This window comes from Thalassophryne amazonica, chromosome 9 (assembly GCF_902500255.1).
Source record: "Thalassophryne amazonica chromosome 9, fThaAma1.1, whole genome shotgun sequence".
Taxonomy (NCBI): domain Eukaryota; kingdom Metazoa; phylum Chordata; class Actinopteri; order Batrachoidiformes; family Batrachoididae; genus Thalassophryne; species Thalassophryne amazonica.
Window position 1 is genome coordinate 50,993,590 of NC_047111.1, and position 18,759 is coordinate 51,012,348.

The window sequence follows — 18,759 nt, forward strand, 5'->3', positions numbered from 1 at the left end:
ACAAATATACACATGCATGCATACATACACACACAAATATACACATGCTTATGCACACAACCATACTCATTTATATACACACTCACGCTTACACATTCATACACACGTACATATATGCATACTCACATGCACATATGTACCCACACCAACATATACACACTCCCATGTACATATACACTTGTACCCCCCCCCCCTTTTTCCCTTTTTTTTTTTTGTAACTCCTATAATTTCAATAGTTCAGGGGGGGATGTAGAAATCTTGCCTTCATTTTAGACCTCCTCAGAGTAGGTCACAGGTTTTATGATGGCTCTAATGTCCTCTGTGTTCAGCATTTGTCCAGACTTTTTCTGCCAGTCCCGGGTTTGCCAGTCATCCTGTAACAGTTCTCTCTCTAGAAGATCCCTCTCATCCACCTCTACCGTAATCCCCAGCTTTCAGAGTAGGTTGGGTGTCCAAGAGGGAAGGAAAGATTTTGATACCAGTCTCCAGGAATAGCTTCTTTTGGGCTGGGTATGGTGATTGTGCCTTTATTTTATGCTCCTTGAGTTTTTTGATCACCTCACGCACTTGTTTCCTTTTCCTTTGCACCTCTGGAGAGAAATCTTGGTCAAAGTAGACCTTTTTCTCGTTGAATTCAACATTCTGTTGCTCCCAAGCCTGTCGCAGCACTGCCTGTTTCACATTGAAATCCACAAACTGAACTATAATGGACCTCGGTGGTGCCGTCGGTTTTGGCTTGGACACTGTAGACCTGTGCGCTCGCTCGATACAAATATCAATGTCTTCAGGTAACTTTAGTGTTGACTTGAGAAAATGAGTGATGAACGGTATCATCTCTTTTCCTTCTGAATCTTCTCTTGTCCCGTGAAGTCTTATGTTGTTTCTTCGCATTCTGTTCTCCAGGTCATCTTGTTTTGCTGTTAGCTTAGCATCTTTTTTAAGCAGGTATGCTAGCACTTTTTCTTGTCGTATGCCTCGATCTTCATTGTTACTTCAATTCTTCAAACTTCAATTCTTTTTTCCAGTGTATCGATTCTTTTGTTGATTTCTCCTATTGACATCTCCATGCGCGTTTGAGACTCCTTAATATCTCGTTGAGCGTTTCCAGACTCCTTTCGGAATTTACGGAGTTCCATGAGCAACAGGTTTTCGGCCCCAGCTTCGGCTTGTGTTAGGCTAGCATCTAGCGTTAGCTGCTTTTGCGTCATCTTTGTGTCTTCACTTTTCCCCGTTTTGGCGTCTTTCTTGCTCGTTCGTTGTCCAGTAGTCATTCTTGTAGGTTCTTTTGTTTTTGTTCACAGACGCGTCTTTACTCGGGCATACCGGAAGCGGAAGTCTGAAATGGCTTTTAGATATCTAGGTTACACAGTGGTTCACTGATCATAGTATAAATGTAATTTAATTCTTATTTCACACTACAACTGTAAATGCTGTTTGTACTACCGTAACTCAAGTTTTAAAAGAAACGTGAATTCCAAAAAATAATAATGGTGCACACCATTTAATATCCTCACCTGTCATCTTTGTTGATCTGATCACCAAAACCAACAGTATCAACAATTGTCAGTTTCAGATGGACGTTGCTTTCCTGCAGGTCGTATGTTCGCGGCCGTAGATACACGCCATTCTGATAGTGACTGGCCTCTTCATTCTCAAACATGGTGTTAAAGAGTGTGTTCATTAATGTTGACTTGCCGATACCAGTCTCCCCTATGGACAGAGATTAGACAAAATAATAATAACAATAAAGCTTATGTCAGGTGCAAGTAACTTTATCCAAGTTTTATCAACTATAAGCACCAGTAGAATGAACCAATAAAGGAATAAATAAGGAAAAAAACAATTTCCAGTGTGTTGTCTTCGTCTTCCCTGCATTTTATGACTCTCACACACGGAGCGAGTTGCTGTGCTCTATTTGTTGTGGAAAGCTGACAAACGTCGCCAGCGGCGCCGTCCCTGGGTTCACAACATCCTCATGAGATGTTCCCAATTCAGGGAGTTTCATTATTTGCTGCAGGAGCTGCAGCAAATAACTGCAGCTGCAGGAGCTCCAGTTTGAGGACCTCCTGTCCCGTTCGCGCGCACATGTAAACAAAGAAAAGAAAAAAATGGCTGCCTCTGCAGTTCCTCACTCTCTCTCCCCTCAAACTCTATCATCATTGTGTTATAAACCAGCCACCATTTGTTTTATTATACATCTGTGTAGTTAATAAAATTATCTTCACAGACAATTAGTTCGCGCATGCACGTGAAAAAAACAAACAAACTGGCTGCCGCTGCGGTTCCTCACGGAACCCGGGAGAGGTCACTTAAAGTAATAGTTTTTTCTGGCCATGATCATTTGTGCACGTTTTCCTTTAATTGAGCCCATCAATTAATAAAATGTGCTCTCAAATTAATAAAATGTGTGCATGTTTTCCTGGCCGCGATAATTCGTGCGCACATTTTCCTTTGAGCCCTCGAATTAATAAAACATGCACACGTTTTCCTTTCGTTCAAATTGAACTCCATGACCTAAACTGTCATCCTGACGACGGGGAGACGCTTCACCCTCAGCATCCTTTTTAATGTGCTTAAACTTCAGATGATGCCATGCTGGGCAGCTGGAGTTCTTTGGATGTCCTTGTGCGCCCAAACCATGATATATCCTGAGCAGATCCATTTCTAATCGGCAAACGTATTACACTGTCTGCTGGTTTGTTGACCAATAGTCAACATTTATGTGTCAAGACAATACTGAATAAGTATTGAGTGCACGTTTTACAAATTGTGGCCACGTTTAAGTAGACCTTGCCCTTGTTTTACTCAAACGATGCTTAAAACATGCGCACAATATAATAAAACATGCGCACATTATCTCCACATGCAAAACATTTTGCGATGAGGCTTCCAGGGTTCCATAGTTCCTCGCTCTCTCCCCCCTCAAACTCTGTCATAATTGTGTTATAAACCAGTCACCATTTGTTTTATTATACATCTGTGTAGTTAATAAATAAAATAATCTTCACGGACGGTTCGTTCACAAAAAAAAACTGTTTGCCGCTGCTGCTGCTGCTGCTCTCCCCTCCTCTGATGTCTGACACATCAGAGGAGGAGTTTTAAGGTTGATATAAGACTGACTTTTGGTTGTGCAAGTAACTTTTTTTTGGTGCAAGTAATTTTTTTTGTTACTAGCACCAGTACAACTAGGTTAAAAAATGTATTTCGACCCCTGATAATCCATCACTGGGTAGGTCTGTATCCTGTGTAAAGTATTCCACAGGGTTGGTTGCATGATTAGCAATCCAGTCACTGTAAAAACATACACCCATCTCTGAAGTGCTTGAGGGGCGGAAACAGTAGTAGCATTAAAGTGTCACTCCCATAGGGATGTGGCAACTCACAAAAGCAAGATCTTAAAAAACATGATGACAATAATAACAACAACATCATTAAGGACAATAGTACAAATAATTAAGAGCCACTGTGTTCATAGCATTCTTCTTCTTTTTTTTTTTTTTAAAACACCCATGCCAAAAAATCTGTCTATTTATACATCTTGGTAGTGTACACACACACACACACACACACACACACACACACACACACACACACACACACACACACACACTATATATATATATATGTATATAAACAAACAAACAAACATTTGTCTTCTTCATTTGGATGGCGTTACTCTTGATATTTTTCCTTCTGGTCAGTTCCATCCTCCAATCATGGTTCTGCTCTGCATCCCAGTTTATGAGTCACTTAAGTTACAGCAAGATTTACACACACGTTATGGTTTGACACTCACCGACGCAGAGAATATTGAAGCAAAATCCCTGTGTGACCGATTTACTGACCAGCTGATCAGGCAGGCTGTCAAATCCAACATGGCCACCCAAACTCAGGCTACGTTTCTCTTCATTCTGAGGGAATCACAACAAGACATTATAAGCCTGGTGTCACTGAACATGAACATTCTGCAGATGTAAATCCAATCACCTAAAAGGATGATTTAGGTGATCACAGTCTGTAGTAAGGACAAGCTTCATGCCGAAACTTTCATAAAAATGAGTAACACCAGAAAAAAAGGGATGCACTAACTACAGCAAGTGAAACAAGCAACCTATTTGGAGATATCATACACAAAATGGAAAATTAGACTACAGTGATAGACATTACACATTTTGTCCCAATTGTCAATGGACTGCATTGATATAGCACCTTTATGGTCACAGCGCTTGACAGCGATGCCCGACATTCACACATATCGATGTCAGGATGCCACCATGCATGGCGCTCACTACACAGCAGGACCATCATGGGGATTAAGGACCTTGCCCAAGTGATTTTCTGATCTGATGAGGTCTGGTCACTAGCCCACCATTTTAACCACTTGACCTTTGCCTCTCCTAATTGACACTTTCACTTGTCTTGCATAAAATGGGACTTGTCCCACACTGGAAAACAAAATTTCTCTCAGTATGTAAAACAAAGCCCTGCTGAACACATGATATCCATTTCTTGCATGTCATTTATTTAAGGGATGCGCAATATTACCATTTTCATTTTATTGTTCTCTCAGGGATTCAAAATTTCACTACATGTTATCTACCCAAAAAAAAAAATGTCAGGGCAGGGGGGCTTTTAATAGGGTGGGGGCCTTTAATGGAGTAAATTCAGTAAGTCGCATTGACCACTTCAAGCAACAAAAAGCAAAACGAATTTAATCGGCACATTATTTAGTTATATATAAAGGCACACACGGCATTAAGGAGCACAGCTAATAATCTAATTAATGTCACTATACCAAGCACAAAATGTGAGTTAACTGCTTCTTTAAGCCACTGAACAGACGATCATCACTCACTCACTCTTCTTTAACCGCTCACTCCAATTAAGGGTCATGGGAGGCTGGAGCCTATCCTAGCAGTTATATGGCATGAGGCAGGGTACACCCTGGACAGGACACCAACCTGTTGCAGGGCCATATATCGACAAACACATTCACACCCGCACACACACACACCTACAGGCAATTTTAAAGTTTCCAGTTCACCTAACCTGCATGTCTTTTGGATGTGGGAGGAAGCCGGAGCACCCAGAGGGAACCCACGCAAACACGCGAAGAACATGCAAACTCCACACAGAAAGGCCACAGGTGGTAATCGGTCCCATGACCTTCCTGCTGTGAGGCAACAGTGCAAACCACTAAGCCACTGTGCTGCTGAACAGACAATCATATGTGAAATAAACATGTAATGCAATTAAACGTTTGAACTCTTTCATAGTATATTTGTAAAAGATAAACTCTGTGTTAATTTCCACATAGGATTCTTAAAAGAGCAGTCCCCATTGTTTGAACAGTCCAAATAAGTTTTCTTCCAAACAGAATTTTTGTAAAAAGTGTGGTCTTGTTAACAAGAAAAAAATTTAAGAACAAAGAATGATGTTTTTTTTCTTCATCATCTTCCACCTCTTTCTCCTTTTCCACACTGTCTTTAGTAGACAGGGAAGAACAAAAAGAAGGCAGCCTCTGTTCATATATTAGCCTAAGTGTTTGAGACAACTGCTTTTGTGAAGGGATGAAACACATGCTGAAAGTAATTAAAGCCTGTTATGGAGTGTGTCCCCCCCCCCATGTGTATATGACTGGTATGCAATTTACACCAGACTATAAGTCGCAGGACCTCTAGTCTAACTACTACTTAAAAAAAAATTGCCAGAAAATGTTACTTGTATTGTTGTTTTTATATAATGCATTAAAATTAAAGAAAGGTTCTTCCAAAGAGTCATTTTATTTAAAGTTACATTCTTTATCTCTATATCTCTCGTCATTTTTTTTTACGACCAAATATCAGCATTGTTCAGGCTCTGCCAGCACACATGCACTTGACTGGTGCAGCCAGTCACAGAAAGAGGGGAAAAAAACTTTTGCTGCCATGTTGGACTTTTTAAGCTTAACTACTATGAAACACTCACAATTTAACACTGTTTGTGTGATTAATACCGTAGTTTTAAGCGGAGACAGTCACATTCTCTGGCCACCATGTCCTGTGACTCGTCACATTTCTCTCACTCTGAAACGTTCTCAAGCTGCAGCCAGGAAAAACACGCAGCCAAGCTCCTGAAATGAACCTAACCTCTGTGTGGTGCTGAGGCAGTGACAACTGACAGACTTCACATGCCCTTCCAAACTGTCTGCAAACATTTTTTTTTTTTTTTTTTTTGTTCAATAGGCCTCGGGAGCATTTTAATATACACTGCTGATTTTGGAAAAATGGCAATAATCGCTCCAATGAACTCGGTTGAGCACTCTTGTGGTGGCGTACAAAGGCAAAATTAGACAAGTTGTGTCACTGCCTATACACACACAGCCACTTTCTTGTCAGGCAGCATTCAAGACAGAGCATTCTGAAATTAAGTGCAGAAAGATTTTCATTACACAACACTGCAGCCAGATTTAAGAACAAAATTATTACACTGTAAGCATTAAGCATTGCCACCTTTAATCTAACCAATCTTCAGAAAGAAAGAGTCCGTGACAGGAGGAGAGGGAGCATGTTAGTGTGGAAGAGAGGGAGTAGGACAGACAGCATCTTAAGATGAATAAGGCCACCCAAGCTCATCTGGCTCTGCCACAGAGGGCTGCATACTTCAAGGCTGATGTCATTGAAAACAGGCAGCCACAGGGCGAAGGCAGCCAGATCTTACTGAACCAAGAGGTGGAGGCGACCTCACACTGCACAGTAAAGACAACTTAATAAAGCGTAAGAGCAACAATGAACAGGCTGTGTATATGTAAATGAAAACAGGTCTTTTTTTTTTTTTTTTAAGATACACTTGAAACCATTTTCTGAAGACAACGTCCAGGAAAGTGCCACAGGGCACTTCATACAACTAAAGCCCTGGTCCTGCCGAATAATGAACAATGAATAATGACCCACGTAGCATGTATTTTTTGGTACGAGTGGAGTTATTCAACAAATGTGGGAGAACAGTTGCTCTTAGAGGGAGAATATTCAGCTAACAAGGCTCATCTCTGAGCTAAGTGCTAATTTCGAGAAGTTCAAAATTTAGCAAACACAGGGTGGGGCAGTTTGTGTATGGTTACAACGAGGAGAAACAAGGATGTTGGAGACATGTTAGTGGTGAGGACGAGGCTGTTAGAAGCCCATTATCTGAGTACCTGGTGGCTACGAGGACAGGACAGGCTATTTTGGCTCAGCACTCTCATGCACTTTGTTGTGACAATCCCACCCGCTTTGTGCGCTGGACGCTGTATATATAATAACTATTTTGTAGCAGACTAATCATTTTCTCTCAGAGTTTGGCTGTTGAAAACACCTGGAATCACTCCTGGAATCACGGAGGACTGTTTCATCTGCAGCTTTTCGCTTCTCTTTCTCATGCGTTCTCTCGCCTGCAAAACCACCTCGACATGTTTGTGCTCCGGGTCATAAACAAACCGCAACACATCCACTTTCCCACTGCATCATCACTTTTTCTTTGCATTTTCACTTTGTGGGTAATTTGCCCAAAAACTCAGAGAAAATGCTGTTTTTTTCCCCCGGAAGTAGGGGCATTACATCATATGATGCTCTCAAACGATACTGCGGTGCCCAATTATACAAAGTTCCTATAATGAGTTGGAATGGCGTGTGAGTCCAGATTGTTTTTAGAACCTTAGACAACAACCATTTTTAGAAGGACTCAACCCTTTTTATTTCCTGTTAATTGTCCATTTTTTGTTAACTGTCTTAATTATATAAAAATTGTTTGTTCTTGTTATCATATACACACTAGTATTATTATCATGATCATCAGTATTATTATTATTATTATTATTATTATATCTATTTTGTCATTTGACTTTTAAATAGACCACAATGGAAATAAGTGTTTTCACTTCCTTGTGTCATCCGTGTATTTTCAACATATTTACAATTATATTATGTATTTACATTGAACTTACTAATCACCCATGCACACTTTTAATATATAGATGATTTACCACTCCCTGCTGGATTGGCATGCGAGTCCAAAATGTAAATATCAACATCCATTGTTCAGTGTTGTTACGTAATATCTGTAGTTTCTCCAAAAATATTAGTCCTATCAACAGTCCATTTTGGTGGCTATCATCGTTGATCCAAAATACATAAGCATACCAAACGGCACATGTCTGCTCCCCCCAGTTTGTACTTGTTCGAAACTGCATGCACACACACACGTACTTATTTTTTGCATACCCACAAACAGAGACGGTGGCAGAAGACATCAAATGCACCATCCTTCTCACTCATGGTAACAGCAAAATGACACTTAACTAAACTGACTAAAGCAACTGAACTACAAAACACAATAAAATCAATAACACTAACACTGTTAAACTAACATGCAACACTAACAATTACCCCAAACCCCGAACTCCCATAATGCATTGCAGCATAACGTCCATTGTTTACTGGTTAGCTAATATTGCTAGTTTCTCCAAAAATATTTGTCCTGTCAACTTTCCATTTTCACAGCATTCATCCTTGACCCAAAATACATAAGCATACCAAACAGCAAATGTTAACTCTCCCCGGTTTCTTCATGATCGAAGCCATATTCATGCATGCATGCACACAGAGGCCACTTGGTTATTATAATATAGATACCAGTTTGATGATTCTAAAATCCGACATGCCAAAATATGGCATAAAAAAGATATCCCCTAGAATTTATGGGATTCTGTTTTCTGAGGCCCTCCTGTCCTGTGCACTGGCAACATCTCCTGTATATTCATTTTGTGAATTGTTTTCTAATTTGTGTCAGTAGTATGGCCCAAGCAGAGGGGTCAACCCTTTGAGTCTGGTCTGCTTGAGGTTTCTTCCTCAGAGGGAGTTTTTCCCTTACCACTGTTGCCTGTGTGCTTGCTCTGGGGGTTACTAAGGTTAGACCTTACTTGTGTGGAGTACCTTGAGGCAACTTTGTTCTGATTTGGTGCTATGTATGTCAGGATTTCCCTCAGAGCCTGGTTTTAACTCTGTTTTACCAGTGTCATGTGTTAGTTTCTCCACTAGATGGCACCATCAGTTTTGTTTCACACCTATATAGATCAGATGAGTGAGTGATTATTGACAGACTATTTAAACCCTGACTTTCTGTTCATGTATTGCCAGATACTTGTGTGCCGTGTTTGTCTGTTGCCTTGCTTGCCTCGCCAGCTTCCAGTGCCACCTTCAATGAGCCAAGCAGTCTCCAAGAGGACTAAACCTGAATGCCGCCCTGTGACCCTGACTACGTCTTCCAGCTGTGCGCTCAAGACAAAGAAGCATCGCACAGCAAAAGCTCAGGTAACTTGGTCTGCCCCCTAATTCCGGTATTAGAGCAAACTGTCTTTTCCTGATGTTCTAGACAATTTCAGTGCAGTTCCCAAGTTGACCTGGATCCTGGCTCTGACTACTTGCACAATGTCACTTTGGAACTCCTTGGCGCAGAGTTCCTCCTCGCCTCAGTGAGATCCTGTTCTCACTCATCCCTGTTTGTGACTGCGGTATGATAAAGAACTGTTCCAAGAACTCTTCCTAAGAACCGCATGAATTCTGATATCAAACTATTGAGAACCCAGCTGTATCAAGTCTTGCTTAATTGGAACTGCATTAGAACACAGACTTGACCTCTGACCTTTGGATACCACTTATGAACTATTCCTGAACAGAGAAATTTATTTCCTGACCTCTGAAACAACCTGTGTTAAACTTTTATGAACTGTGATTGTTTTGAGGCTCCAGCGTTACGAGTGCATTCACTCACCCTGTGTGTCTTTATTCCCCATAGCTCCTGGTCTCGGAGGCAGGCGTTCCACCTGGTCATGAACCCTGAAACCTTAGTTGATATTATCCTTCAAGACTGGCTCGAGCTCCTGCAGCTCCCTCATTTCACTGCCAGGAGGCGGGCCATCTCTCCACATTGCAGGCTCCCAGCACAGTGTCTTTACTTTATGTATTATAAATAAATATATTTTCCTTTGTACTCTTCTCCATGTCCAGCTCCCTGCATTTGGGTCCATTGCCTGCAATGCGTCGGTTCCACCCAAACCTCTAACCATAACAATATAAATGAATGAAATAAATTGAATTTATTTTATGTATTTTTTGTAAGGAGTTCTCACTATGATAACATGACATAACACAGTTTGAAATTAAACACGTTTTATGGATACAGTGATTCATAATTTTAAAAAAAGTGGCATAGGCTAATGGCCCCTCAGTGCCTGAAGCAATGGGCCATTTCCTCCATAGGATGGGCCCTTCTCAGACATCAATAGTCCTATGCGAAGCAGAATAAAATAAGTAATTCAAAATTTGTAATTTTTTTAATCCATTCCAAAACACACAATATGAGTCCATTTTAGTTAAAGTCAAATATAACACAAATTTCATATGTCAGTTTGTATTTCATGTCATTTCATGCCCTCGCAGGGAGTAGGAATAACAGGAAAACAGAGGACGGGAAGGAGAGGAACAGTAGTACCCAGTAAAGCAGTAGCAATCGGTATGTCTGGTATTTATATTTGCAAATTGTTTTTTTACTTTCACTTTTGATGCTCTGTGTGCTGTTACACAATGCTGCTGGAACTTCAATTTCCCTGAGGGAGTCTAACCAAGGGATTAATAAAGTTCTATCTAGTGTAATGTTATGCAGAGATAATAAACAGGGACGCACAATAATATTAGAAAAATATTGGCCTTGGCAGACTAAAAACTCGAAGTTTGGTATCTGCAGATATGAAAATTTGTCAGATATAATTGTGCACCTACAAAAACATCAGATAATGTTACACAGACTGCAGCATGTGTGACTCTCCCTTTAAGAGCAGCAGGTCACGACGGCAGGTGAGAGACACACTTGCAGGGTTCTAGCTAGGATAAAATTTTAGCATAGTGGTAATGTCAAGGGAGCGTAGCAACCGAGGGGGGGGGGGGTCCGGAACCTTTTGAAAATTTAAGCTAAAAATTGGCCATTCTAGGGGTGCCCAAAGGGGAAAAACCAGGTACAACAGCCCAAGTCCCTTCATCATGTCCAGAAGGCTGGGGAAGTTTGTTCAGTGGGCAATCTCATTCTGGGTTAGCCAGTACATGGCCCTCAGTGAGGCAGTCAGAGTTCGTGGACATTTTTAAGTCAAGACTTAAAACCTATTTTTATTCTCTTTCTTATGAGTAGTTTTTATTTGATGTTTTATCCTTTTACTTCTGTTTTAATTAGGTATATGAATTTTTTTATTTTTATTTAATTATTTTAATTTTTTTTATGTTGAACTGTCTGTGTGAGGCATCTTGAGACAGCTTTTGTTGTAATTTGGCGCATTATAAGATGATTAAATTGAAATTGAACAACATTCTATTGAGTCTTAAAGAAAAAAAATATGAAATTGGTTACTGGATCCTTAAACTCTGGACATAATAAACTCTACATGGTGGATCCTTGATCTCTGGACATAAACAAAAATAAAATCTGTTAGTTTTTGTCAAAAGCCTTTCCTTTCAGAGATTATTATTGGCATGAATGTTTTTCCATATCTGAACTGAGCTCGCTGCGCTGCACGCCAGGTTCATAAAGAATGCAGGGCGTCTCATTTTGGTAAGAAAAAACGTTTTAGTCGATTGTAGTTTATTGTCTGTATTGCAACGTTTGTAAGAGGTGTCATTTTATTTAAAGCAGGAATTCGTTTTGAAGTTATTAATTCCGAGCGGACTCTGTCTCAGCAAAGAGCCGCGCAGTGTTTGGAGCTGTGCCAATGGAATGGAGGACGATTCTTGTTTGTTGACTGCAACAAGACAAGAGTCCCAGTTAGTGACTTTAATACACACAAAAGTGACTCACGATATTTTAATGGCTTTGAGAGGGGTTAAGAAGCAGACTTACTGCTTCTGAAGAGCAGCGAATCTAAGAGCCACGAGCCATTGAATCCAATCCACTGCTTCATTGATTCACGCTTCAAACTGGAGTCGCGCTACATTGAAAATAAGCGTACCGGTCCAAAATTATAGCGTAACGGGCCGTAACGCAAGTTTGCGCTAGCTATAACCCTGTTATTGTGCTGCAAAACTCAACCAATACACAATGACATATGGGGAGTGAAACAGGCTACTGAGCACTTTAGTAGTAGTACTAGTTAAGGGGAGAGGCACTTGTGCTGCAGAACTGAGCCAAAAATGGCATGCACATACTTTGACATACAGGAAGTGATGTAGGCCGCATCATCATCATGTGTGCTAAAAGTTTGGAGTCATAGTTTTTGATTCTCTTTTTTTTTTTCCTTTGAATTTTTTTTACCTCCGAGGTAAATTCTGAGGTTATACAACCCCTGGTGAAGCACTATGTTCCTACACTCACACCAACTACCATCAACCTAACGTAAACAATCTTGTGCTTAACACAATTTAATTAAAAATATAGTAATATTATAATAATAATAATAATATTTTCAGCCCCCATGACCCTGCCAGCATTTTGTTTAATTGTTGTATATCCTGAAATTCTGCCTAATGTTTGCTGCTCCTTCACAGTTGTCCTTTTGCCTTCTGGGCTCAGTCTCCACTGGACTGTGTGTGAGATCAGCTCGTGTCAGCCTCAGTGAGCTCCACCTATTAAACAGCAGCAACCTCACACGCTGACACAAACACTGCTGCAGCTGGTCAACTATGTGCAGAGTAAATACACCAAGGGAAAACTGTGGAAGGGAAACAAATATTTACAATAACCTTAAAGGAGGTGAGTTTCATTTAGAACTTGCTCTAAATGTCAGCTGCTACTGTATACAGTATTCTGTGTGCTCACAGGGATTCAGTATTACCACATGAATATTATCAACATTAAGTGACAACACAAAGTGTTTTGACCTCAATCTTGCAAAACAGTTACAATAATCCAAAAGACTGATTCTTGTAATGTGCAATGTGTTTCACCCTCTGGGGTCCTGGGAAATGTTCTTGCTTTCCATACTTTCAGTAATTTACATTTTAAAAGATATAATGCCTATGTGCTGCATTAATAGAAACATGACAAAAAACAGAGTTGGACGGGCGAGTGTGCCCATCGACTCCAGGGGATTAATCAAATGTCCTCCTTTAGTGTCAAACCTTTCCCTCCCCTTTTCTTTTTAAACGTTCCTGACATCTTTTCTATTTGAAATGCTTAAGAATTGAAAATGCCTGAAGTCTTCTTGACTTAATATATACTGCTATTAAATATCATCAGTTTTTACCTCTCTGGTACATTTCAGGCCAGGAAATCATCAATTCAATACATATTTGACAATGCATATCTCCAATCAGCCAGGGTGACCACAGTGACAATTTTGAATAGTTAAATAACATACATCCCAGTGGTAGCACAGGGTATTGTAATCATGTATGTGACTATGTACAAAATAAAACAGATGAGTAGATTTTCAAACATAGCAGGAACATTCCTTTGGCAAGTGTCTCCAAATGATTAATTTTAAGAGCAGATCAGTAATAGGTAAAGATGATCAAAAATATAGTCTGAAAAACACATCCAGAATATATCAACCACCAACAGAACTAAATAGAAAATGAAAAGCATATTTTAATCAGGAAATCACTTGTATCCAAATAGTATGAGTGACATTATGATAAGTCACCAAGACTGCATGATGTTTGTCATTAGATTAGATAGAACTTCACTGATCCCTTGGGAAGACTCCCTCAGGGAAATTGAGGTTCCAGCAGCATTGTATAGCAGCACACAGGGTAAAGGTGCCTTGACACTTGTACGCATTTTGTCTCTGCACTCTCGCACACTTCGTCGTGATGATGCCACCTGCTGTGTTCCCAGCTGGATGCTGGACACTGCGTATATAAAATAATTATTTCGTAGCGGATTACTGTTGTGGATTTCTTGTAATAGCTTGGTAAAACAGCTGCATGTTCATTCCTTCTCATGAGTAGCTGTAAAAGTATGTTTATGATCGATTTAACATCTTGTTATAATCGACTAGATGAGCTGCGCTGTGATGTGGTGCGCTGACGCAATCACTCACACTCATACGCTGTGCTTTGTTAATTGTTTGCGCAATGTTCATGTGAAGTTCACAATGCATGACAGAGATTTTGAACATTTCAAAATTTTCTCTGCGCACTCACATGAAGCCACACACAGTTTACAACAGTTTGTGATGAGTTTACTCTCCTGCACAGCAGAGTGTGTGCAAGTGTGAAAGTGCCTTAAGAAGCACAGAGTATCAAAAGTGAAAAAAAAAATATATATATATATATCATGGCTCCTTCTTTGGTCGCATTTTGTTATTTTAATTGTTCATCGTCTTTCTGTATTATCTAATATTTCCTTGCATTGTCTTTTCTGAGTGCTTTTATTCTGAAATTTACTGTTTTCACTGTGCAAGTTACTTCCATATTCTGTATTTCCGTGTCCACAGGACTCCTAGTTTCCACATGTAATTGTTTTGGCACCCTTCACAGCACAGTTTTAATGTCCTCTGATCACCAGATTGTCTAGGTTTATCCAGCTTTCTTGCATTTGTTTTCCAGTGGCTTTTTACACATTGCTGGATAGTTTGTCAACAACCTTGCTGCCCATTCTTTTTCTCTAATGGTACAGTTTTTTTTATATATATATTTCATGTGTTTTGTTTTGTTTTCTTTCTTCTTTTTTTTTTTGCTCCAGGGCAAAGGTCAAGAAACAATGTCATAAATGTCCAAAATACATTTTGCAGGATATTGCCACAACTAATAGGGCTACACAGGTGAATCAAACTTTATATTGATCACCTCATCATTTGTTATTACACTGAATAAGTGCCATCATGAGGGCCTCACTAAAACATCATTAATGATGCTACTATTATAAACAGGACTCATCAGGAGATGACATATCCCCCCAGTTGAAATTGACCCCAAGGTCACTGTAATTGAATAGTGTTGGGGATCATCTAAATACACACTTATGCTAGCTATGAATGAAATTACGCAGAATTTCAGGATATACAACAATTAAACAAAATGCTGGCAGGGTGACGGGGGCTAAAAATCTGTTATTCTTAATCTATTATTATTATTACTATATTTTAATTAAATTGTGGTATTAAGCACAAGATTGTTTACATTAGCTTGATGGTAGATGGTGTGAGTGTAGGAACACAGTGCTTCACCATGGGTTGTATAACTTCAGAATTTACCTCAGAGGAGGTAAAAAATTCAAAAGAGAATCAAAAATTATGACTCCAAGCCAGTCTGAGAGCCATTTCCAGCTCTATTGATGTTTTTAAATCTCATTTAAAAACATTTTTATTCACTGGCGTTTAACCCGGCATAAGAATTCTGTGGTCCTCTGGCTCACTATTTTGTTTTAGTGCATTTTATGTCTTATTTTATTTTCGTATTGATTGTAATTGTTTTACTACATGTTGTTTTAATTGTATTTTTTTTCCTCTTCTCATCAGTGTTATGTGGTTTTCTGTGCAGCACTTTGGAGACTTTGTGTTGGAAAATGTGCTATATAAATAAAGGTAGATTGGATTGGTCAACTGTTATCACGTTAACAAGCAAAAATGGACGGATGGACATACTGACCGATATATCTCTCCGCATTTCATAATGGGGGATAAAAAGTGCACCCATACATTGTACTGCCGCTCATTTGTTTTGTTTTGTTTTTTTGTGTGTGTGGTGTGTGTGTGTGTGTGTGTGTGTGTGTGTGTGTGTGTGTGTGTGTGTGTGTGTGTGTGTGTGTGTGTGTATAAAATGAACAAACCAACCAATCTGAATTATATATTTAATAAACGGTAATACAGTTCACTGATCCTCACTTTCCAACCAAAACAGGAACCAAAATGTGCACAGCAAACAGTTTCTTACTCCTACTTCCTTGGTACATTTAACTTACACCAAAGGGTGACTAAAACATTCTTCTTTTTTTTTACAGAAATAGTAAACTTTTTCCACACAGACACATTTATACTTGTGCAATGCTGTCATTCCTGTGCTACAACTTGTGTCATTGTTGATATAATGGAAAAAATGCCAATGGCTGAGATTTATATAAAATGGCCATCAGGCTCTACAAAAATTTAAGATCCAAGGAGTTAAAAAGTCTGATTTTTTTAAAATCTCTCTCTTTCCCTCTCCCTCTCTCCCCAACTGCAAAGACAGACTAAGGAAACACCAAATTTTCTGAGGCACATACAGAACACCCACATTAATAAGCCTGAAAAAAAAAATATACCATTTACTTAGCATCACTAAATGGATGAAAAGAAGTGGGTGTATACATTTGTGTTACAGCAGCTGTATTATTACACCATATCTTGCATTGCGTGGTGCCGCATAAACGTTATTATAGGCACAGAGGACCACCGAGGTACACAGGGGCGCCTATATTCTTTGTGACTTAATCTATCCAGATTGTTACAATTTTTGTTTACTTTTTCTTAATTCTTGTAAAATGTTTAACAAAAATAAATGCAACTTGTACTCTGGTGCAACTTGGATGCATTTATTTTCTTCTTAATGATGCATTTTGTGAGAAACCTTATGGGTGACGTCGCAGACAGCTTATCCAGCAAAAGCCTGAAGACCAGCTGTCACTCACCCGGGTCTTCCAGGGTGATTGTTGACACGGAGTCATTCTATACTCTATGGTGCCAAGAAAAACATAATACAGACTACTTTGTACAATGATATTTGTTGATGTCCAAGTAGTTAAACTGATTACTGTTAAACTGTCAAGGAAAAAAAAAAGGAGGATCAAATAGATAATGTCATTACAAGTTGACACTTTTGGCAACAATTAAAGAGAATCCTGCTTCAACCCAATATTGTGCAAAATGTTAAACAGTGTTTTAAACATTCAATTCAGTAAATTGTTGCCATTTAATTAACATTTCAAAATGGACATCTCATATAGTCACCTACTGTCAGCCACTGCAGACAACAGTGATTCTGCCACAGAAACCGGAATGACTGGTTTACTCCCTTCACATGTAAATGCAGCATTAGAAAATGCAGGAGGTTAGTTAATATGAGGTATAACATGCCTGAGTTACTATGAGTAAAAAGAGAGGGATCTAATAAACAAGAGAAAAACAGATTTCCTGCAATGTGCACAGATGTTTCCTTATCGCAAATGAGTGAAAGTGCAGTTCTTAAATGACTGTCACATTAGAACATAATACAATGGCAATATTAAATACCCCCATGTGGTCAAGATAATTAAATGTCAGCATTTTTTCTTTTTTGGTTTTGTCAGTAACATGATGCAGACTGAACAAATGCAAAATCCTTTGGGTTAGAGCAGTGGTTCTCAATCTTTTTACAATAAGTACCACCTTAGACAATATTTGGCTTTTCAAGTGCCACCATTACAACCAGAATTAAAATAATTCAATTTATTATATAGCACCAAATCACAAATTAGTTGCCCCAAGGCACTTCACAAGGCTAAGGTCTAGCCTTACCCACTCCCTGAGCAAGCAGATTGGCAACAGTGGTGAGGGAAAAACCTCCCTGGAAGAACTAAAGTGTATGAAGAAATTAGGCTAGCATTCAGTACTTTAACGTTTTCCATAATCCCCCTGGCAGCCCCCTGTACTTCCCAGAATGCACCGGCATACCAGCAGAGTTCTGGCGTTTCACAGCGCATGTAAACAATGGCTAGCAAGGATGTGGATGGCATTGATCCAGCAAGTTTACAGACAATTATGATGATGACACATTCTCCTAAGTTGAGAGGGTTATCTAGAGGAGGTGTTCCCTGATGTTGTCTTGTTGTCCAGGTTTGTTTACATTGTGCCCTGAACCAGTGTTGCCGACCCGAACGGTCCCCCCTAAAAGTCGGCCCGCCCTGCCTTCACTATGCTTGCATCATTAGCCGCGGTTTCACGGAATTAACACCTCGTTTCTGCATAAAACTGCACTCCAATCATCATGTATCTCAGCGACAGATATCTGAAGCTTTTGTACAACAATCATTTACACATAAATTCAGCATTATTTCATCATAAAGACAGATGAAGCGATCAGAGTGACGCAGCTACATGAGCTGCTAGCTGATGCGTTCACTGCGCGTTGGTCTTTTAAAAGCATCATGGAGTTTCACTGAGTTTCTGCTTCAAATGGCCTTATTTCTGCTTAAAACTGACTTTAGAATGATTTAAGAGTTTTTAATGTCATTTGACGGTTAATAGTCCCATTAATCCATTTGACTCCTTTGGGTCCGTCTCAGATGTACTGCTGTGGTCCGAAATGACACATGCACAGCGAAGGCAGGTGGTCCGATTTTTAGGGGGGACCGTTTGGTCTGTGACACCGAACCTCTGCTGCAACTGCGTGTGCAACAGACTGTGAGAGTCACAACTGCAGGGATTCACCTCAGGGAAGGTGATGGTCTAGTGGTAAGCATTGGGCTTGAGACCAGAGGATCCCTGGTTCAAATCCCAGCCTGACCGGAAAAATCACTAAGGGCCCTTGGGCAAGGTCCTTAATCCCTAGTTTGCTCCTGGGTGTAGTGGGCGTCTTGCATGGCAGCAGCCTGACATTGGGGTGAATGTGAGGCATTGATGTGTAAAGCGCTTTGAGTGTCTGATGCAGATAGAAAAGCGCAATATAAATGCAGTCCATTTAACTGCGAAACAGCAAACAGAGCGATTTGCACATCTAGACTTGCGCGCTGCATTGTGAGATCTTGCTTACAACACAACAGCTCAAACTACAACCCCTGGCAAAAATTATGGAATCACCAGCCTCG

At 39.8% G+C, this 18,759-nt stretch overlaps 1 protein-coding gene across 3 annotated transcripts in view; it reads right to left on the minus strand.

Annotated features, from left to right (window-relative positions):
* sept8a (septin 8a) overlaps positions 1 to 18,759 on the minus strand; it is a 140,046-nt gene that overhangs the window by 76,914 nt on the left and 44,373 nt on the right. For all 3 annotated transcript variants that reach the window (XM_034178024.1, XM_034178023.1, XM_034178025.1), the window contains exons 3-4: positions 3,797 to 3,911; positions 1,515 to 1,710 (exon numbers count right to left, since the gene is read on the minus strand). In XM_034178024.1, coding sequence (XP_034033915.1) covers positions 1,515 to 1,710; positions 3,797 to 3,911 — 311 coding nt within the window. The remainder of the gene's footprint in view (positions 1 to 1,514; positions 1,711 to 3,796; positions 3,912 to 18,759) is intronic.